This window comes from Lolium rigidum, chromosome 6 (assembly GCF_022539505.1).
Source record: "Lolium rigidum isolate FL_2022 chromosome 6, APGP_CSIRO_Lrig_0.1, whole genome shotgun sequence".
Classification (NCBI taxonomy): Eukaryota; Viridiplantae; Streptophyta; class Magnoliopsida; order Poales; family Poaceae; genus Lolium; species Lolium rigidum.
Genome location: NC_061513.1, coordinates 80,542,854 through 80,565,677, shown reverse-complemented (window position 1 = coordinate 80,565,677; position 22,824 = coordinate 80,542,854). Strand labels below are relative to the sequence as shown.

The 22,824-nt window shown below is 42.9% G+C and overlaps 2 protein-coding genes across 2 annotated transcripts in view; one reads left to right on the top strand and one right to left on the bottom strand.

The window, feature by feature from the left end:
- Positions 1-213: 213 nt before the first annotated feature.
- LOC124665173 (casein kinase 1-like protein HD16) lies at positions 214-7,915 on the bottom strand. Its single transcript, XM_047202574.1, has 17 exons — positions 7,872-7,915; positions 6,779-7,198; positions 4,744-4,869; positions 4,585-4,658; positions 4,157-4,226; positions 4,023-4,078; positions 3,862-3,933; positions 3,663-3,757; positions 3,423-3,489; positions 3,215-3,344; positions 2,808-3,023; positions 2,574-2,698; positions 1,981-2,155; positions 1,817-1,907; positions 1,401-1,558; positions 1,088-1,276; positions 214-784 (listed from the first exon to the last, which is right to left on the bottom strand). The coding sequence occupies exons 2-17, from the start codon at positions 7,160-7,162 to the stop codon at positions 725-727; spliced, it is 2,088 nt and encodes a 695-aa protein (XP_047058530.1). The 5' UTR covers positions 7,163-7,198; positions 7,872-7,915; the 3' UTR covers positions 214-724.
- LOC124662853 (B3 domain-containing protein Os03g0620400-like) overlaps positions 7,714-22,824 on the top strand; it is a 34,939-nt gene continuing 19,828 nt past the window's right edge. The window contains exons 1-2 of the mRNA XM_047200639.1: positions 7,714-7,929; positions 8,122-8,202. Coding sequence (XP_047056595.1) covers positions 7,714-7,929; positions 8,122-8,202 — 297 coding nt within the window. The remainder of the gene's footprint in view (positions 7,930-8,121; positions 8,203-22,824) is intronic.

The following is a 22,824-nucleotide window of genomic DNA, read 5'->3' as shown; positions in this document are numbered from 1 at the left end:
GTCTGGATGTTGCACCGAGATTCCGTTCCTTCAGTACTTCATGTCTTCAGACCAAGGTTTCGCTATACACAATTCTCCTTTCCCCCTCTTTACAGTTGTGCCCTTACTCGTAGCTCTGACACTACTTCCAGATCATTTACTGGAAATGCCACTCTTTGGAGCTCTGTACATTATAAGCCTTCCTTGTGCAAAAGCAAAACTAAGATAAGAGAATGATCAGCAAATCAACATCATGCCATCAATGCAATGGGCTTAATGGAGTTGATACACGAATTCATCAGTACACTCGGTTCATCTCGCATAATAATTTAGACACTCCCGGTCTATCTGGGAATATGGAACTTGTTTCCAGTTACAAAATTCAGAACATGATAGAGCTATATACACATGGGGCTTTCACAGGTTAAATGCCTCCAAACAGGAGGAGGCCACCCATACTCTGCACAGCAGCTGGAGTGAAGCAAAAGCACCTTGATGCTAAATACTTGACGCCATCAGCGTCAGCACCACCACCACCAGCCGCATCACCATCTCCTTATTAGCTGGCCGTCATCCCTTCATCCAAGTTCTTCTAGAGCGCCCCTACTCTGGCCATGATGTAATGTTCAGCTACGCAATTTACCTACACATACAGAGCATCACAGCAGCAACTAAAAATTGCTGGGTTTCTCCACGTCAAATCATTTGAATATGCTCAGCCCTGAGCTTGGTGTGCATGTAAATCTCAAGACACTGTCCGGCCAAAGCATATAGAGGCAATGTAAAGGTTCTTGGCCCATTTCTCCTACAAAGGACAACATATGTCTACATTAGAGCGGTGATTAAGTTACTGTTTGAACAAGGAAAAAAGCTCTGTAGCAACAACAAACAGCAACAAAGAATAAAATATTTGGTTGGAGTGGATTATGAAGAGAAAGGAAATAACTAACAGAAATATCAGATCAGTGAGAACTAACAGAGAGTGGATTCTGAAGCAACACACATGCAGATTGAAACAAAACTAGATGACAGCTATTAACTTCCTATAGTCCAAAAACTTAGCATATTAGTTATGAAATGTGCTAAAGAACAAATGGTATGGTCCTACCTTCACATGGTTGCTTGGGAAAGCAGATGTTCTAAGAGTTTCTTGTGTCTCGTCCATTAATTTTCTTTTTGGAATGCTCAATATAAAAGCAGCTTGATCACCAGTGGCTGCTGTAGAAGTTATTCTATATCCATTCTCCCACCGCCGGTGGATACCTTCACTGGGATATAGAAAATCCAGTTCTACTACCTGTGTGTTACATAAGAGGAATGAAGTAGCAATAATTTGATTTCAAACAACAGAACTTGGTTCTGCATGCTCTTTCACATGCCCACTGTATAGTTCACATCTGACTCATGGATTGCCACAATACCTGTTCAGAATATCCAGAGTTCCTTGACATAACTACACCCCAGCGGCTCCCTGCAGTGGTCATTGATGTAACATGAAAACCTTCTTTCCATTTCTTATTGATCCACTTGAACGGAAACGATTCACTAACTTTGTAAGACTGTTGAGTGTAAGGGGTTCCTGGAAAGAGTAAATGACCAATCTAGGTTAACCTCATCCATGTCATAATTATCGACAAAAAGAAACACTGGGAACAGTGCATCCACTACATGCACAAAAGAGTCAGCTATCTACCATTGAATGGAAACGCTAGCAAAGTTATGGGAAGCATAAGCAGGACAAATACTAATTTCCTAAATATATATAACAAATAACCATTGATGTTTTTAATTTACCAATAAATGATAACCATTCGATGACAGAAGAAACTCAACAAACCTTTTGACATAACCACCAAGGAACTTCCGTTCGTAGCTCCTGCTATGGCACTAATGTAGTAATTATTTTCCCACTGCTCCATAATCCAGTCCTAGAGTAAAATAAATAGGCAACTTAGGAACCCGAAAAGAGAAGAGCAGCATGTTGAAGAATCGATAATATACCTTATGCAGGAAAATTGGTGAAAGTTCATAGACTTGTGATGTGAACCCAGTTCCGGCATCCATAATAAGGGCCCAAAGATTTGTTGAAGATGCTACCGAACTAATAAACAATCCATCTTCATTCCCTTTATCTATGTGTTGATGAAGCCGGGCTTCTGCTACATTGTAATGGTATCTGAGAGGAGGGAAACAAGAAGTTACTAGAAGGGCAATTTGAAAACCATGGCTATTGACTAGACAACTAGCTGAGAACAGTATAATACAATCGACTGTAAATTCTCGCTCAAACTGGCAACTCACTAATGAGGTGCACATGGTTTTCTTGTAAAAATCAGAAACATTGGTAGTTTCCAGAAGAAAATCTAGGTAGTGCAATTGTACAACTGTAGCATCTATTAAAGCTTGGCATGGAGCACTGAAACAACTCACAAAATCTTGAATCATGTACACCGTGTGCCTCCTTTGAAATTGAAATATTTATGGAAAAATTTCAGATCATCCATCACACAAAATGTTTATAAAGTATAGCGCATTGTGGCAACTGAAGACTCATTGACATGTGCAACCTAAAAAGCTACGAGATATTTTGTTACCTTTGTTTCATAGGCTTCCTAGCATTATATACTGAAATCCACTGATTTGCTGGGCTTCCGAGTCGAACTTTTTTCTTCGGTTGTTCATCTTCGTCATGATTTCCTCTTGCTCGTTTTTGTCCAGTCTAAATATGAAAATGACAAAAGGTCAAATTAAACAAGCTCACTGTATGAATGGGTAATGCGCCAACTAGGCTTGTTGGACAAAAGGCGGAAACAGTTTTATAAAATGACCTTTAGAGCACCATCAATTCTAATAGGCCTCAAATGCTGGGGCTCAATCAATTCATCAAAGACGGAAATCAGCTTCGGGTAGTTTGGTTCTTCATCGAATTTCATGTTTGTTACAGTCTCCAGGAAAAGTTTGAAAGGAGGCGGGCAGAAAACACACATCAGATCTGGAGAGGTAGCCATTTTCTTCTTGCAAACAAGAAAGCTCTTGTTCTCGCCCTGCACATCATTTAGCTAAAGTCAAACACAAAGGTTTACATCACGTAGGTAGAGACTATCATATTCACTGAATAGTTTGGCAAATAATAAGTTTGTTTCACTTCACTCTACATGCAAGTGGGTGTAATACAATATACGAGGTATGATTCAAACTCTTAATTGCAACCAGAAACTGCAGTAAAAGAGGAAACCTGATAGCCTTGCCAAGGTAACCTTCCTCTGAGTAGAAATATCAATGTATATGCTAGTGATTCCAGATCATCCCTTCTGCTACCAGTACGACCTAAATGGGCATGCACACTAGCATATCTTATTGTGCCCCTGCCGAAAAGAAGGTAATTGGTAAATCTCAAAACTGTAAGGAGATGAAAAACTATTGAACCTTAGATAAAAACAAACCTAAAAATATCAGGCCTCTGATCGTAGTCAACATGTTGTCCAGACGATGTTTCCTTCCATCTCGATGCTGAGTGTAAATGGTAGGAGTGAGCACTTGTTTATATTGGTGTTAGGTATATAATATAGTTAAAATGCAGATTATGATATGCAGAGTCCTAAATTTGTGTGACAAAAGGAATGATCTACTCAACTCTTGGCAAAGAATGAATTATTAATCACAAGAAATTTGCCACGGCATACCTAAACCAAGATCAATCAAAAAGAGCTTCTTCTCATCAGGTGATCCTGGTTGGCCAAGTAGAAAATTCTCTGGTTTAACGTCTCCATGAACAAACCTGGAAAAATATTTTAAGAATAAACATATAAAACGGGAAAGCTGTATCTTAAAGGAAAATTTGTCAAGAGTGTCAAAGAAATTTTTTAACAAGACATCACTTACCCCTTTGCATGAAGTTTCTCAAGAATAGAGATTGCCTCTACAGCGATGCAAGCAACCATACTTGGAGTCATCCTGCTCCAAACATTCGTTATCACCCAGTTGTTCTTATTTGAAAACAGATATGACTAAAACAGTAAGCAAAATAGGTGTATCCATCTTACGCTTGCCCAACAGAATTCCAAACATCCCAAAGGCTAGGCCCTAGTATATCCATTACCTGAAACAGACGTATAATTGAGCTCATTGTTGCAAAAGAACTTTTTCAAATGAAATAGAAAATGTTTATATAACTAACCATCACATAAAAGTCTCCCTGGCGGCCTTTGTAGTGAACTGACGGTATGCCATAACATCCGTTCAGAGAGCTTAAACAAATGCACAACAAAAACATCAGAATAAGTGGGGAAGTAGTTTGGTGATACAAGTATTACAAATGGTTCTTGTAAGTAGTGAACAACGACAATAAGGAAGCCTTCTTTATTTCTCAATAGATTAGAATACTGCCAAATCAATTAAAAGAACTAACAAAGAAAGTTATTAATTAAGCATTCACTCTTCGGTTACATGATGAAAAAAAAATTGGATCCAAAATATAACTAGGAATCTGTAAAATATGCAGAGGAGAAATAAAGTTTAGAGGCACACATATGTAGAAATCTTATGGTTTGCAAGATATTATGTAAGAATATAGACGCTGTCAGCCAATTACAATGTAATTATTACCTATAAACTTGCCACTCATATGGAGGGCCATAATTGCACCCCTTACTGTTGCGGTGCTCCAATTTCAAAGCAACCTGCAAGGAGAGAAGACATCGATATTACCATCATGTTACATTAAAATAGTTTTTGAAGACATAAGAAACAGCAGTAAAGATAAACCTCGTAAGCATTAGGTCCAGTGCGCTCTGTTCCACCAGAAATTCTTCTGCCGACATAAACCTGTCCAAAACCACCCTTGCCCAATTTCCGCTCTACCTTGTATTGCGGAGAATGGCCTACTTGAACCTGCAAATGATTAAAAACAGATTATATTTACTGGATGACTAGTTTTCATTTTCATTTGCACTTAGTTTTCATCATGTCACTAGCATTTCAAGTTTTCAACCCATTATCCCAAGAATAATCAGTTCTTTCAAATTGCCAACCTGTACTGCTGGAAGAAAATTTTAAGCTAGCTTTGACCAACCAGGTATCCACCGATAAGATTCTACTGATATAAATTAAACATCTTTCAAGTACAGTGTGATTCCAGAAAATGAAAGTAACTGCCTGCCAAAATTCAAGGTATAGACAGGCATTTAGATAAACAATGATCAGCTTGAATGTGTATGCCACATTTAATTACTAGATGCGTAAAAGGCGAATCCTAATGCTCAAGCTTTAACTGCCCTAGAAGCAGATGACGGATATGGGTTGTCTATCTTCCATATTACAACCTTTTGAAGAAGCTTCCACATCAGGCCAGTATGGATATGGGTTGTCATCTTATTTATTACGACCTTTTTTAAGAAGCTTCCACATCAGGCCAGTATGGATATGGGTTGTCATCTTATTTATATTTACGACCTTTTTGAGGGAGTTTCCACCTTCAGACCACGGGAACCTTAAGCTTCCAAAAAGAGGGGGAGGGGGCAGAAGACAAGCCCGCTCTATGGAAAAGAGAAGACAACACGGGCTCTCTAGTCTCTACAGAAAACCTCAAACACTCATCCACATGCGTACGGGGTCCTCGGCTTTTAGCCTTCGATCGATCTCGTGACATAATTTCTGTAATTTGGATATGAAATATCTTGCTGGACCTGTCTTATTTACGCATGTCCACCTAAATTTCTTCCGTTAGTTACATTCATCTAGTGGGCAGCAGCCCAATTCTTTACCACAGCACATTCACATCTGCAGCTAGATAAGACATGTGTTGTATTAAATTACGTCTGTGCTTAAACTAGTATTCTTTTACTTCATTACATGTGAACCTAAGTTGGAAAAAGAAAGCTTGCATGATGTAATACCAATATTGAGAGATACGAAGCAGCAACTTGTAGTACCGACAAGAAGTGAGCCTAGGTCACTTGGCTAGGGGAGTTGACGTACATTCCAGCCACTGTGGTTCAAGTCCTCGCGGTTGTGTTTGGGTTCTTAATATTTCAAAAATAAAAATCTGAAGAACTTCAGTTTAATATCATTTAAAAGAAACTATGTACAGGAATCCACGAAAGTCATCCCAGATAAAAACATAATTGGAGGTCGCTACACCTGACCTGACACATCACTTAGTTGCTATAAATTAATGACACGTGTCTGGGGCTGGTTCCGATTATTTATACTACAATTATTTCATACTATGACCTGTTCTTCACATGAAAATGATATCCAGCATTTCCAGTCCATAGTACTAAGAAGAAACAAATCCCACTCGCATGTTCTTTTCTCTTCCCCCACGTGGATTAGCAAGCTATCCTTCCAAATTTAGGAACAGATATAAGTGGAGCTAAACGATACAAGTATTAATATGAGCGCACAATCCGGAGATTCTCATGTAGCATTATTACAATCCATGACAAAGTAAGTACAAGGGGAAAGACGATGCGATTGATTCTTTTCAAATTATATTGTTTTACAGTCTTTAGTCTTTACTACTTTCTAATGGGCTCTAACAAAATTAATAAATTAACTAAATGGAACACAACATAGCATGATACGGAGCACAGAGGCGTGACGCTAGCATAGACATAACTTAATGATCACGGCAGCATAAGCGAAGTGTGAAGTGGACTGTTATATATAAAAAATTATGCATAGCCAAGCAAGTAATAGTTGTTACATACTAAAGATTTATCGTTATCTTCTGCAAGGGGAAAATCAAATCAAAACACAGAAATTAGTAGCAAGAGGCATAGTGTATTCGAACAAGTACCTTCTCTGGTACTGGAGATGCGTCATCTTCACCTCCACCGACCTTGTCAGGACTCGCGCCATCCATCTTGCCAACTTTGTCAGCAAATTCGTTGATGCGCTGTGGACCACCCACAGCACCTCCAGCAACAGCAGGCCCAGGAAGAACCTCGAACGGCTGGTCCGGATCCAAGTCAATCACCGGGACGCCTCGCCCTCTTCCACCCGCCCTTCCCCTCCCAGCTCCTCGCCCCGCACCCCTCCCACCCCTCCCTCTCCCACGCCTCCCCGCCACCGTTGGTGCCGCTGTGCCTGCCAAGTTCGCTGCTGGGTCCTCCACGTCGAGGTCCTCGACCTTCCTCGCCTTGAGCCGAGATTGCCGGACTCCGCTACGCAGCTCCGGCATCCTTCCTCCCCATGCACTTCCTACCACATAACAAATCTGCCACGCGAAACGGATGACATCAAGGGTTAGCACAAACGTACTGCATTCTACCAGCCAGTAATCAAACGTGAAATATTGTTACAGGGAACATGGAGGAAACTCCACATCAATCAAGGACTATCTATCTATCTATGTATCAAGGCCGCTCAAGAGCAGTTCCCGTTTGTACTGCTTGGATAGCCGCCCTGAACAGTCCCACGAGGACAAGGCGACGATCCTTGTTCCTTCTCCGGAACACAAATCTAACACGGGGAACTGTGGCGTGGGATTTGGCGACGGCGGATGTTCCCCATCCCCAAATCCTATCCCGATCTCCTCGGCGCAAAAATTGTCCCCGCCGAAACCGATCGACACTAGGGGCTAACGCGCACGTGTACGCCGCCGCGTCACCGGGACGCGCCCGATCGTCCCCGGGAAAGGGTAGCGGCCGCCGCGGGAACACGCGCGGGCGGCAATCGGAATTTGTGGCAGGAAACGGGGAGATCGGCGGGCGAGGGGCACGATCGGACGCGATGGAGTGTAAGATCGGTGTGCGCGGCGGCGATCGCCCGCGCCCCAGGCTGCCGCCGCCGCCGACACGGGAGGCGGTCTGGCGGGACGCGGGCACGCGCGGACGGAGAGGTCCGGCGATCGGGGCGGGGAGGGGAGGGGAGGAAGGGCAGGCGCTCACCTCGGGGACGGAGACCGTGCGGCGGCGGCGGAGAGGATGCGGCGGCGGCGGCGGAGAGGTGGGGGGCTGAGGGTGTGTGTGGGGAGGTTGGTGTTTGGTGTCCCGCAGGCGCAGGCGCACACGCACACCGCTGTGGCTGTCTGTCTCTCTGCAAGGGAGAGCAGGAGGCTTTGGCTTTTTGAAGGCTTCGAGTTGTTGTTGTTCATTTTCTCTTCTTTTTTTTCCCACTCTGCTCTCGGTTGGAATGCAGAGCGAGGGCCCACGCATCGGGCTGGATTCAACGGACAGGATTCGCTTGGGGCTTGACCGCGGCGGAGTCATGGATAACGTGGTCTGCTCGGTGGGCCCATCGGCGAGATTTTTTTTCCCTTGTGAGCTCCGACTGTCATGTAACGTGTTAGTGCTGTTTTGGGGTTGGAAGAGGTGTCTGTTTAGTTTTCTGTGATGAAATGCGACTGTTGCTTGCTCTCTTTTGTCTTGCGCTGGAATTGCTAACTTTTCTGTTAGTTTGTTAGGCATATAATATCTACTCTGTCTTTAGACAACTCTAAGGGCATGTACATTGGCTTAGACGGATGCTGTCTGTAGTACTACTACATATCATCTACTAGATAATGATATAGACAGTGTATACAATAGTCTGTCTGTAAGTTATCTATTTTTAGTCATAGCTATATGTGAGTATAAATTATAGACATCCTTCATACAACAGTAAAAATGTTGTCTGTAAGAAGCCTACAGACTGTCTGTAACTTTACAGATAGCCTCCTTCTCTCTCCTCATTCTCTTTCCTCCACATCACCAAAATCATCTATAATTATCTCTTACAGACAGCTGAGTCATCACCATTGTAAGGGCATGTACATTGGTTTAGATGGATACTATCTGTAATACTACTTCATGTCATCTATAGACAATGATACAGACAGTGTATACAATAGTCTGTCTGTAAGTTATCTATTTTTAGTCATAGCTATATGTGAGTATAAGTTATAGACACCCTTCATACAACAGTAAAAATGGTGTCTGTAAGAAGCCTACAGACTGTCTGTAACTTTACAGATAGTCTCATTCTCTTTCCTCCACATCACCAAAATCATCTATAATTATCTCTTACAGACAGCTGAGCCATCACCATTGTACATGCCCTAAGGTGGACAGAAACGTTGTTAGTTGGTTGTGTCTTCTTGAACAGAATATTGGGCATTCAGCGTAAGTGATTCTTTTAATAAACAATACGCTCGCAAATATAAGCATACGCTCGTTCCTATGAACGCAAACAAGCACACTCAACCCTATGAGCATCTTCGAGTGAGAGGCAGAGAGGACGGATCTTAAGATTGACGATGTCATTGCAGACGACTCGCTATAGACTGAAACGTTGCCGCCCACTGAAACAAAGTTTCGTATTTATGAAACACCAAAGCTGTCAGACCTGAAGTTTAACCCTAGGTGGGCTACGTACTAATGTCCCCCTAGTCATCCAACCATATGTTGCATGAAAGTGTTTAAGCTTGGCTAGGTATGGATTTAAATTAGTTCTCTTGTGACATAACAAAACCAAAGTAGACAAAGAAAGTGTTATAAAAAACATAAGAAGGAAGCCACTTGGATGGGTAGCAACAAATAGAAGGAAAATTTTGTCGGAAATGGTGGAGAAAAGAATGGAATAGCGAAAAGGCATTATTCCCAAGAAGAATAGAAAGATGGAGATGCTCTTTAACATTACTGAGAAAGAAGAAACGAGGAATGCAATGGTGCTTGGATTCCCTATGTGCTTCTAGTATGGCTTGAGGCCCATTTATTTCGATAGAAACAAGTAAAATGCTGAAGGGAGCTAGAGTTTGCCGAAACTGCACGCAGCTAGTTAGATGTTCGTGTGTGTAGGAGGATGTATAATCGCTGGCTGTGTCACTACGAAAAGAGCCGAACTCTAATTGTCTGCTCGATGTACTGTCTCATGTATTAAACGAAGAAAATGAGAGGGGATTGGCTGGAGGGTCGTGCGGCCAGCTCGGCCAATGAGAAGAAAAAACGAGGGTAGGTAATTCCTATGGAAGGTACATGTCTCGTCAAAGCTTCGTGTCTTCCTATGGCGCCTTCCTCAACACTCCCTACTGGCGGGCGATGTCCGTAACCACAAGCAGATGGAGTCTAGTTCATGAGCCGTCTGTGGCGAGGCTGACTCATGAGACATTCTCTAATAATTGCACGATCGCGAGATGTGTGTGGGATCTTGCTTATGAGGGAGTTACAGAGCACACATAGGCACGAACGAGGATTCATCACCGAAAACAATGGCTTTTCAGGATGATGGAGTTTTTGTCAAGGGCTGATTTTGCTAGAGTGGTTGTCATGTTGTGGGCCATACGGTATGCTCGAGGTGTACCAAAACCCGCTATCAACACACTTGTTCGTCAAGAATTACCTTTGTGATCTCTCGGGTCAAGCACTAGTGGGTCAAAGGGTCATGGTGTCGGTCAACAAACACACCGTGATGGATAGCACCATACATGCGGTGCGTGAAAATTAATGTCGATGTTGTTGTGGCAAATACGCGGAGAGGTGGTACAGTTGGGGCGGTTCGGAGGGATGAAGCTGGCGTGTATTAATGTTAGAACCATTCTTTTAAGCATAATATACTAGAATGAGTAGGACATTATGTGCTCTCTGGTTCATGAATAAATAATTTTATCTATGAATAAAATAGCAGCAAGCATATTATCCTTGTACCAGTAATGTCACCCCATAGAAAATAATGGGAAGAAAGTTTTGTGTTGAAGTTTTTTCACAGAGAATGGATGAACACCACACCAAGAGCAATCGAAGAACGGTTAAGACCATAAGCTTGGATGCCCAAGGAACGCCACTGGACATATATTAAAACTCTCGGGTTGCACACTTCTGAATTTTGTTTTTTAAGCAGCCTAGAATTCTCGCTAAACCTTGAAGCGACCTTTATTTATTTTGTGTCTAGTTTTGTTTAAATTATAGAAGACCATCACATTAAAAACTTTCATGCATATGAAAGAGCTACTGAACTAAACTCTCTAGTCATGAATGTCTCAATAAAAATAAGTTGCATATTATTAAAAGAAGAAGAGGGACGCTGATGGCGGTTGACGAGGCTTGATGGAGTGTCTTGATTCCTCGGGCCCACTTCACAAGCTCCACGAATGAGAAGCCTCAGGCCCCTTCACAACCTTCCACGAAGAGGTCACCGGAACACCAACCAAGCCAACTAGGAGGTCACCCTTCAAGAGTAACAAGCTCACGGTCTCTCACTCAAACTAATCGTGGTGGAGAGCTCAACACTATGCAATGATGCAAAGCAAGAACACCAAATGTGTTCAAATCATTCACACTCAAATCCCACCAAACCAATAGATGCTAGGATGAGATTAGATAGGAAGAACAAGGAGGAAATCAACAAATGACTCCGAGATCTAGATCCAAAGGGTTCCCCTCACTTAGAGGAGAAATGGATTGGTGAGGATTGTAGATCTAGATCTCCTCTCTTAGATCCCTCAAGAATGAGCAAGAATCATGGGGGGAATCAAGAGATAGGGCAAGTTCTTCAAAGTCAACAATGGAGGAGAGAGAGTGGAAGAACTTACCCAGCCCAAGGTGGAAGAAGGCCTATTTATAGTCCAAGATAAAATATAATCATCGGGGAGAATAACGGGCAGAAAAACGACCCAGCCGGCCAGCCAGCCGGTCCACCGGGCCGGGTTCCGGACAGGCCGGCGCAAAGGCCGGCAGCGCCGGCTAACAGGCCGGCCGGGGTGCGGGTGGGCTGCGCAGCACGCAAAAGGGCCCAACCGGGGCAGGCCGGTCGACTGGGCGTTGGGCCAACCGGTCTGGCAGCCACCGGGCCAGGAGCCGGTCATGGGCCGGGAGACCCCTGGAGCAGGCCCGGTGTGCAAAGAGCGCCAGAGACGGTTGATACGTCTCAAACGTATCTATAATTTCTTATGTTCCATGCTACTTTTATGATGATACTCACATGTTTTATACACATTATATGTCATTATTATGCATTTTCCGGTACTAACCTATTGACGAGATGCCGAAGAGCCGATTGTCGTTTTCTGCTGTTTTGGTTTCAGAAATCCTAGTAAGGAAATATTCTCGGAATTGGACGAAATCAACGCCCAGGGGTCTATTTTTCCACGAAGCTTCCAGAAGACCGAGGGAGATACGAAGTGGGGCCACGGGGCGCCGCCACACTAGGGCGGCGCGGCCTAGAGGGGGCCGCGCGGCCCTAGCGTGTGGGGCCCCCGTGACTCCCCCGACTCCGCACTTCCGCCTACTTAAAGCCTTCGTCGCGAATACCCCAGTACCGAGAGCCACGATACGGAAAACCTTCCAGAGACGCCGCCGCCGCCAATCCCATCTCGGGGGATTCAGGAGATCGCCTCCGGCACCCTGCCGGAGAGGGGAATCATCTCCCGGAGGGCTCTTCATCGCCATGATCGCCTCCGGATCGATGTGTGAGTAGTTCACCCCTGGACTATGGGTCCATAGCGGTAGCTAGATGGTTGTCTTCTCCTCATTGTGCTATCATGTTTGATCTTGTGAGCTGTCTATCATGATCAAGCTCATCTATTTGTAATCCTACATGTTGTGTTTGTTGGGATCCGATGAATATTGAATACTATGTCAAGTTGATTATCAATCTATCATATATGTTGTTTATGTTCTTGCATGCTCTCCGTTGCTAGTAGAGGCTCTGCCAAGTTGATACTTGTGACTCCAAGAGGGAGTATTTATGCTCGATAGTGGGTTCATGCCTCCATTGAATCTGGGACAGTGACAAAAAGTTCTAAGGTTGTGGATGTGTTGTTGCCACTAGGGATAAAACATCAATGCTTTGTCTAAGGATATTTGTGTTGATTACATTACGCACCATACTTAATGCAATTGTCTGTTGTTTTCAACTTAATACTGGAAGGGGTTCGGATGATAACCTGAAGGTGGACTTTTTAGGCATAGATGCATGCTGGATAACGGTCTATGTACTTTGTCGTAATGCCATGATTAAATCTCATAGTACTCATCATGATATATGTATGTGCATTGTTATGCCTTCTCTATTTGTCGATTGCCCAACTGTAATTTGTTCACCCAACATGCGTTTATCTTATGGGAGAGACACCACTAGTGAACTGTGGACCCCGGTCCATTCTTTACATCTGAAATACAATCTACTACAATTGTTTTTTACTGTTCTTCGCAAACAATCATCATCATCCATACTATACATCTAATCCTTTATTTACAGCAAGCCGGTGAGATTGACAACCTCACTGTTACGTTGGGGCAAAGTACTTTGATTGTGTTGTGCAGGTTCCACGTTGGGGCCGGAATCTCTGGTGTTGCGCCGCACTACACTCCGCCACCAACAACCTTCACGTGCTTCCTTGACTCCTACTCGGTTCGATAACCTTGGTTTCTTATCGAGGGAAAACTTGCTATCGTACGCATCACACCTTCCTCTTGGGGTTCCCAACGGACGTGTGTCAACTGCACGCATCAAGCTCTTTTTTGGCGCCGTTGCCGGGGAGATCAAGACACGCTGCAAGGGGAGTCTCCCACATCCAATGTCTTTACTTTGTTTTTGTCTTGCTTTGTTTTACTTTATTTACTGCTTTGTTTGCTCTCTATATCAAAAACACAAAAAAATTAGTTGCTAGTTTTACTTTACTTACTATCTTGCTCTCTACATTAAAAACACAAAAAAATTAGTTACTTGCATTTACTTTATTTTATTATCATGACTAGTCCTGTAGTTGTTACTCTATCACCTGAGAAATCGATCTTCACTTTTAAACAAGGTGGTGAAGAGAGTTTTAAAGAAGCTTGGTCTAGAATTTTTGATTCTTATAGTAAAACTTAACCTAAAATGACTCTAAGTTTGCTTCTTAGTAACTTTTATTTTGGGCTTATTCTTCGTTATAGATATGCCTTAGATGCTGTAGTGGGAGGAGATTTCCTTCACTGTGATGGGGATCAAGCTTTTAATGCCATAAAAAATTGGTTGCATCGTCTAGCTCCACTAATAATTATGATCCATCCCTCGTTAGTGTTTATAATAGATTGAATACTCTTGAGACACATGTATCTTGCTTGAAAGAAGGGTATGGTCGGATTCGTGAGCATTTTGATTATGTTCCAATAAACTCTGAACCATCAATGTGGGACCCCACTATTAAAGTTACTATTGATGGTAAAAAAATTAATGCCCGTTGTGATATTATGACTGAATTTTGCCTTATGCCTGAAAGTATTTATAAATCTTTGACACTCTGGGGACTTACTGAAGGTGGAGAAGGAATAACTCTCACTGATAACTCTGTTATAATTCATAAGGGAATAGCTGAAGGAGTATTCACAACCCTTCTTGGAAAAACGGTATCCACTGATTATCTCGTTATTGAATGTGTAGGTACAGGATGACAAGGGATCAACTTGTCAATGCCTACGGGTTATAGGCTAGGGTTTAGTTAGAAGTAGAGGGCAAGTAGATCTCGAAGGTTTCAGCCGAAAAGTACTCGACGATTACGAAAACTAGGGTTTGTGAACAATGATTCGATGATCTCCTCGTCCCTCGACTCCCCCTTTATATAAGAGGTGGAGCCGAGGGTTTCGTTTTGTACAAGTTACGTAGTTCGGGACGGTTTCTAACTCATCCCGCCGGATTACAAACAACACTTCCTATTACAACTCTACTTTCCTTAATATATCTTGGGCTCTCGAACCTTCTTATTCTTCGGGTAGTGGGCCTTCATTAAACCCCGGGTACTATCTTTGGCAGGCCCATTTGGGATGCCTATGTCAGTAGCCCCCGAGATTTTGCTTGAATCGTAGAGTCAAGGAAAATCTCCATTGTTTATTTTTATTCGACAATTTAAACTTTTCTATATTTCTTTATATAAATTTCTGTATTGTACAGGGATATTGGTAGTTGGGGCTAGTTCATCTGACGGATCAAGTACTAGTTAACTGCTCTAGTGGCAATCCGCAAAAACCTACTTCAAGATCACGTCCCTGGACATGATCTCGGGATACTGGTGCAAACTTCGACAGGTGCCGCTTAAGGTCTTACCATTCTGTCGAGTCCCGGTCAAATTTATCGAGTACCTAACGCGTCCGTTAGGATTTTTCTTCGTATCCGTTGATACGGATAAAAGTAGCAGAGCGCAGTCTTCGGCGATGCCACGCCCAGCGAACGGATCCGGGGTCTTACCTTCGCAAATTTGCGGCATTCGGAAATTGATCGCAACTTTGGCGTTCTGAGAATATATTGTCGAGTGCTTTTCCGGCTGTTGGAATGGCACATTTTATCGAGTCAAATATGACTTATATTAATCTCCCGATGGGAGTATATGTAGAGTTAATTATAACTCGAAATATACTCTCTTGCTTTTCTATCTTTCTTTCTTTTCCTTTTTAAATTTCATCGGGCACGCCAACAGCGTTCCCGATGGGAGTAGCCCCCGAGGCTACAGCCAAGAACTTGTGCTTGGTTGTAGGCTCAACATTTTAGTCCACCTTGTTGCTATATTGCCATTATTTCCCGATATTCTCTCTTTTTTTTTCTCTCGGGTGCGCGAACAGCGCTCCCGATGGGAGTAGCCCCCGAGGCTACAGCCAAGAACTTGTGCTTGGTTGTAGGCTCCCGCAATTTCTATATTGCCATAGTCGAAATTTTACTTTTATCGAAGTAGCCCCCGAGCATTTGGGCAAAAACTTGTTTCGGACCAAAGGCTCCCCAAGTATTCAAATAACTTCTCCTGTCGCCATTCTCCTTTTATTTTTCTTGTCGACATACTTTCCTTTGTCAAATTCACTTCAGCTCTATTAATAGTCGGGATTTTTCTGCCCTGTGGGTCCATTGTTCCCACCACGTTGACACGTCGTGCAAGTGGGGGGCACACGTCCTCCGCTTTTCCTGGCGCACGTACGGTAACGCCTGTGCTGTTCCACTTCAGTAAAAATACCTTTTTACCCTCTTATCTACTGGATCTTTTTTCACCACATGATTTCTTCATCCAACGGTTCATTACTTCTCCCAAAGCCTATATAAACCTTTCTTCAACCTCGGTCCACTCCTTCGCTTGCGCCGCACATCTGTTCCCCTCTGCAAAAACTTCCCTTGCGCCCAACTCTGTGTGATCGTCCGCACGCACGAGCATTGCTTTTTCCAGTGCTGTTGATGCCACCGCGCACGCGACTCACTCGCCACAGTACTCCAGAATCCAAGATGGCCGCTGAAGATCTTGAGTGGGAGAGATCTAAAATCTCCAACCAAGACGTCAACATGCTGAAGAGGCTTGGCTTGATGAAGAAAGAAGACGCCATTCGCTTTCCCAGCGAAGAAAGCTACCCCAACCCTCCAATGGAGTACCGGGTTAGTTTCGTTGATCATCTCATCCGCGGCCTTTCTACCCCAATTCACGATTTCCTCCGCGGCCTTCTCTTTGTCTATGGGATTCAGCTGCACCAGCTCGACCCCCAATTCCATCCTTCATATTTCTATTTTCATCACCCCGTGCGAATGCTTCCTTGGAATCACTCCAAATTGGGTTCTTTGGAAACGCATTTTCTGCCTCCGCCGCAATGGCTCCCACAACGCCACTTATAACATAGGTGGTGTTGTTATTTGTGTCCGAACTGACGTCGATTACTTCGACGTCAAATTTCCCGATTCTGTCCAAGGATGGCGCAAAAGGTGGCTCTACATACACGAAGAAAGTGCCAACTCTGTAGAGCACAACATAGTCCCTTTTGACGGAAGTGCCAAAATTCAACGCCGCCGCTCCTGGGATGCTGAAGCTTCCGAAGAAGAGAAAAAGGCGACAGAAGTGCTTATGTCTCGTATTCATGAACTTCAAAATACTCGAGGCAAAGAGCTTTCTGGTGTTCAAATCACTGCCTACTTCCTTCGGATTAGAGTGCAGCCTCTTCAAGCTCGCAAAAATCCCCTTTGGACGTATGCTGGTGAAAATGACGCCAATAGGTTGTCGAAAGATCTTGCTGTGAAGGACTTGGAAAAACTTATTCGAAGAATTTCCTCGCTGAGCAAGAGGGATCCTATTCCTTCCTCTTGCCGCGTGGAACCATACAGACTCCACCAATCCTCTCCCCAAGGTATTTTGTCTTCTCGAATTTTTATCTTGTTCCGAACTTTTCCCGCATCTCATTGTTTTGATATCTCTCTAATATTTCTTTTGTCGTTATATTTCTGCAGAACCATCCTACTATGGATTCTCTTCCTCCTCTTCCTGAAGGTGGAGATGTCGAGGAAAGGGCCGTTGTCGCCGATGACAACCAGGAGGCCCCCTCTTTTGTGAATGAACCCGCAGACTCTCGAAAATCTGCGGGATCTATTGAAAAGGATGCTGCTTCTGAAGGTACTACCTCAGCACAATCTCCTCCTCCTGTCGTTTCCCCAAAGAACAAAAGGAAAAGGAGTAATGTCGAAGATTCCGGGACCTCCCAACCCGAAGAAGTTGCTCCTTCACCGCGAAAGGCAGCATATGACCCATATCTCGAGAGTCTCATCAGTTCGTGAGTTCCCTGTCTTTTTCCTTTTTCTTTTTTATTTTTCTATTCGAAGAATTTTCTTTGCCTTGCTTTTTATGCTGCCACCTCTTTTTCTACAGTGATGATGACGAAGAAACACCAACTTTGGATGTGGCTGCTCGAACGAGTACGTCACGTACCCTAGTTATTTCAGAGCCGCGAGTTGAAGGAGAGGAATCCTCGCCTCCTCAACAAAACGTCGGCGTGTCTACTCCTCCTTCGAGCCCCCTTGTCCCTTCGCCAAAAAGGGCAAGGACCGAAGCGATTCCGGAGCCGAGTCTCCAATTGAGTAGCTCTTCTAACCCTCTTTTGGATGATGTAAGTTCTCCATACTTTTGTCACCTGTCTATACTTCCTCTGTTTGCTTCGAATGCCATTATATTTCTCTCATACCAAAATTTTCTTGCTTTGTCCCTCTCTCTTCTTAACAGCCCATGATCAAAGAGCTTATTCGCATCGGTGCTCAATTCATTGGGTATCGTGATAATGCCAACAAAACTGAAGGTGATGCCTTGCTACTTTCTTTTTTACCATTACTCTGTTACTTCGTTGTTGTCGATATTTGAACGAAGTTTTGCCTTTCTTGGCAGAAAAAATGGCGGCTATTAACGAGCGTGCCAATACACTTGCTCAAAAACTAGAGCAAAGTGAAGAGGCTCGTAAGAAGGCCGAATTAGATGCTGTTAATGCTAGAGCAGAAGCTGACAAAGCCAAGACTGAAGCTGCTAGTGTCGAAGATCTTAGGAAGAGACTTCACGCTGCCGAGACTTCACTGAGCGAGCATATAACTGCACAATCTGCTCGCGAGGAAGCGATCCTTAAGCGTATAAAGACGCAAAGTCGCCGCTTTCTCAGTAAGTATCTGAACCATTTCGTATCCTTTGTGTTTTCTTTTTGCACTCGTTTGTTGCTCAAGAAGTTTCTTCCTTGACAGATAGAACGGGTCAAGAGTTTGAACTTGAAGATCCCGACGATGATCCTCTTCTCGACGCCCTTTCTTTTCTCGAGTTTCATGGGTCAGAAGCACGCGAAGGCATTGATCGCGCTAAAGCAGGGCTGTCGCGGCTTTTTCCCTATTTCTTCCCAAAGAAAGAGGAACCCGCAACTTTCCTTAATCTGGCCAAATGCTTTGATCCACCAGAAGATCTTGGGCTGAAGCTGCGTCATGAGAATATGAAGGTCGCCGTTGAAAATACTGTTGCTTTGGTTGCCGATAGCCAACAAACTATCGACTGGGCAAAAGTTGGCGACTGATACGCCTCCGACGTATCCATAATTTCTGTCGTTCCATGCTTGTTTTATGACAATACTTACATGTTTTGCTTGCACTTTATGATGTTTTCATGCATTTTCCGGAACTAACCTATTAACAAGATGCCACAGTGCCGGTTCTCGTTTTCTGCTGTTTTTGGTTCCGAAAGGCTGTTCGGGCAATATTCTCGAATTGGACGAAATCAACGCCAAACCTCCTATTTTCTCCGGAAGGCTCCGAACACCGAAGAAGACTCGGAGAGGGGCCAGGGGGCCACCACACCACATGGCGGCGCGGGCCAGGCCTAGGCCGCGCCGGCCTAGGGTGTGGCGCCCCCAGGTGCCCCCCTGCGCCGCCTCTTCGCCTATAAAAGCCCTTTCGACCTAAAAACGCAGTACCAATTGACGAAACTCCGGAAAGACTCCGTGGGCGCCGCCACCGTCGCGAAACTCCAATTCGGGGGACAGAACTCGTTCCGGCACCTCGCCGGGACGGGGAAGTGCCCCCGGAAGCCATCTCCATCAACGCCACCGCCTCCATCATGCTCCGTGAGTAGTTCCCCCATGGACTACGGGTTCTAGCTGTAGCTAGTTGGTATTCTCTCCCCTATGTAGTTCAATACAATGATCTCATGAGCTGCCTTACATGATTGAGATTCATCTGATGTAATCGGTGTTGTGTTTGTCGGGATCCGATGGATTGTTACATTATGATTGTCTATCTACAAAGTTTATGAAGTTATTGTTGCTGCAATCTTGTTATGCTTAATGCTTGTCACTAGGGCCCGAGTGCCATGATCTTAGATTTGAGCTCTATACTTATTGCTTAGATTGTATCTACAAGTTGTATGCACATGTCACCGTCCGGAACCAAAGGCCCCGAAGTGACGAAATCGGGACAACCGGAGGGGATGGTAGTGATGTGAGGATCACATGTTTTCACGGTGTGTTAATGCTTTGCTCCGGTACTCTATTAAAAGGAGTACCTTAATATCCGAGTAGTTTCCCTTGAGGCCCGATCGCCACCGGCTGGTAGGACAAAAGATGTTGTGCAAGTTTCTCATTGCGAGCACGTACGACTATAATTGGAAAACATGCCTACATGATTAATGATCTTGATATTCTGTCTTAATGCTATTTCAATCCTATCAATTGCCCGACTGTAATTTGTTCACCCAACACTTGTTATTGGAGAGTTACCACTAGTGTAGATAGCTGGGAACCCCGGTCCATTTTTCATCATCATATACTTGTTCTACATGTCAACTGTTTTCTGGTGCCATTGCTCTCATATCACTATTACCGTCGCCGTGTTACTCGTTACTATTGCTCTCATACCACTGCTACTTTCACATCACCCCCGTTGCTAGTGCTTTTCCAGGTGCAACTGAATTGACAACTCAGTTGTTAAGGCTTATAAGTATTCTTTACCTCCCCTTGTGTCGAATCAATAAATTTGGGTTTTACTTCCCTCGAAGACTGTTGCGATCCCCTATACTTGTGGGTCATCAAGACTATTTTCTGGCGCCGTTGCCGGGGAGGAATAGCTCTACTCATAAGTTCACCTGGGGAGTACACTCTACATCTCTCTCTACTTTTATTTTATTTTGTTTTGCTAGTTTACTTTTGTCTAGTTTATTTGTGCTTAGTTTATTTCTGTCTAGTATTAGTTTGCTTAGTTTACTTTTGCTTAGTTTATTTTTGTCTTGTTTTATTTTCCTCATATACCCAAAAATCCATAAAAATTTGAAAAATCTAAAAATTAAAAACTGCTGTTATGGGAGAACCTACAACCTACTTGGAGCTTATAGAATGTTATAATTGTTATAGAGAATCAAGAACTGGTAAAATAATGAGTGCTATGATAGAAAAATTGAATACAATTGCTAAAATCTTGCTTGAATGCCATGATATAAACTGTTGCTCTCAACAGGATACTAAACATCTTAAATTTCAATGTGGCTTTAGTGAGGAATTTTTAATTAAGAACTATAATCGGAATTGCTATATTCATTATGGGTTCGAAGAGGTAGAACAATTTGTCTTGTTTATGGGAGCCTCCGAGATAGAATCCTTCATGGTTGAGAATTATGAAACTTGTGTTGTTTGTAAGGGCCTTAAAGATTATGTCTCTACTATCCTTAATTCTTGCATAGAATGCTACCAGTAGGAATCCTTATATCCTTGATTATAAAGAGAGACACATTAATGCACAAGAATGCACTCACAGTTTGCAGGGACCGGTGGAAGAAGAAATTGATGAACCTGAAAGCTCATTGGATGAAAAAGAGGAGGAAATTGATGAACCCGAAAGCTCATTGGATGAAAAAGAAGAGGAGAGCGACGAACAAAAGGAGGAAGAATGGATTAGCTACCCATGCCAACCTCCTAATGAGAGTAACTCTTTATCTCTTACACTATTTGATTGTCCTCCATGCTTACCGGAAGAGGTTGAATGTTATGTTCCTGTGGATTCTCTTGAAGTATTGCCTATGAGTAAAACTTGTGAGAATGATTATGCTACTGTTATATATGATAATCCATGCTACTTTGATAAATCTTATGATAATGCTTTGTTTGTGCCTGATGTCGAAATGCATGGTACTAAAGAATTTGGCTTGGCAAATGTTTATGATAAAGCTCTAGATGATGGTCCTATGTTACTTGATAATATTAATTGTACTTCTAATGAAAATGGGATTGGAGAGTTCTTGACTTATTCTATGAGTCCCATATCTCTTGAGATTGATCAACTACCTTGTTATATTATTGATAAAAGTAAGTTTGAAAGTTTTAATTCCACTATTCTTGAACTAGATAAAAATTATATGTTTGTGGATCATGAAAAGTATGCTGCATGTGATAGCTATATTGTTGAGTTTGTTCATGAAGCTACTGAAAATTATTATGAGAGAGGAAAATATGGTTGTAGAAATTTGCATGGTACTAAAACACCTCTCTATGTGCTTAAAATTTTGAAGTTACACTTGTTCTATCTTCCTATGCTTGTTACTTTGCTTTTCATGAACTTGTTTATTTACAAGATTCCATTGCATAGGAAGCATGTGAGACTTAAATGTGTTTTGAATTTGCTTTTTGATGCTCTATTTTGCTTCAAATACTATTTCTTGGGAGTGCATCATTAAAACTGCTGAGCCCATCTTAATGGCTATAAAGAAAAGAACTTCTTGGGAGATAACCCATGTGTTATTTTGCTACAGTACTTTGTTTTATATTTGTGTCTTGGAAGTTGTTTACTACTGTAGCAACCTCTCCTTATCTTAGTTTTGTGTTTTGTTGTGCCAAGTGAAGCCTCTAATCGAAGGTTGATACTAGATTTGGATTTCTGCGCAGAAACAGATTTCTTTGCTGTCACGAATCTGGGCAAAATTCTCTGTAGGTAACTCAGAAAATTATGCCAATTTACGTGAGTGATCCTCAGATATGTACGCAACTTTCATTAGTTTTGAGTTTTCTGATTTGACCAACGGAAGTATTTTATTAAAATTCGTCTTTACTGGCTGTTCTGTTTTGGCAGATTCTGTCTCTGTTTTTTGCATTGTCTCTTGTGGACTTTAAGCGAGGTTTTCTAGACGTAGAGAGCTGTAGCTAATGTTTTATTGAGTTCTTGCAATGTGCCAATACAGGACCAAGGTGGATTCAAATTTTTTGAGTACTAACCCCTCTAATGAAGTTTATGAGAAGTTTGTTGTGAAGGAAGTTTTCAAGGGTCAAGAGAGGAGGATGATATATGATCAAGAAGAGTGAAAAGTCTAAGCTTGGGGATGCCCCCGTGGTTCATCCCTGCAAATTTCAAGAAGACTCAAGCGTCTAAGCTTGGGGATGCCCAAGGCATCCCCTTCTTCATCAACTTATCAGGTTCCTCCCCTGAAACTATATTTTTATTCGGTCACATCATATGTGCTTTACTTGGAGCGTCTGTGTGTTTATTTTCGTTTTGTTTGTGTTTGAATAAATTCGGATCCTAGCTATCCTTTTTGGGAGAGAGACACGCTCCGCTTTTTCATATGAACACATGTGTTCTTCGTTTTACTTTTAATGTTCAATGATAAAAGTTGGAAGCTACAATACTTATCTTTATTTGGTTGGGAAA

Excerpts from the sequence above, each read along its gene's own strand:
- LOC124665173 (XM_047202574.1), bottom strand. The coding sequence starts at position 7,162 with ATGCCGGAGCTGCGTAGCGGAGTCCGGCAATCTCGGCTCAAGGCGAGG. Across the intron at positions 4,659-4,743 it reads CTGGACCTAATGCTTACGAG|GTTGCTTTGAAATTGGAGCA; the intron begins GTTTATCTTTAC and ends CTCTCCTTGCAG. Across the intron at positions 4,227-4,584 it reads TATGAGTGGCAAGTTTATAG|CTCTCTGAACGGATGTTATG; the intron begins GTAATAATTACA and ends CATTTGTTTAAG.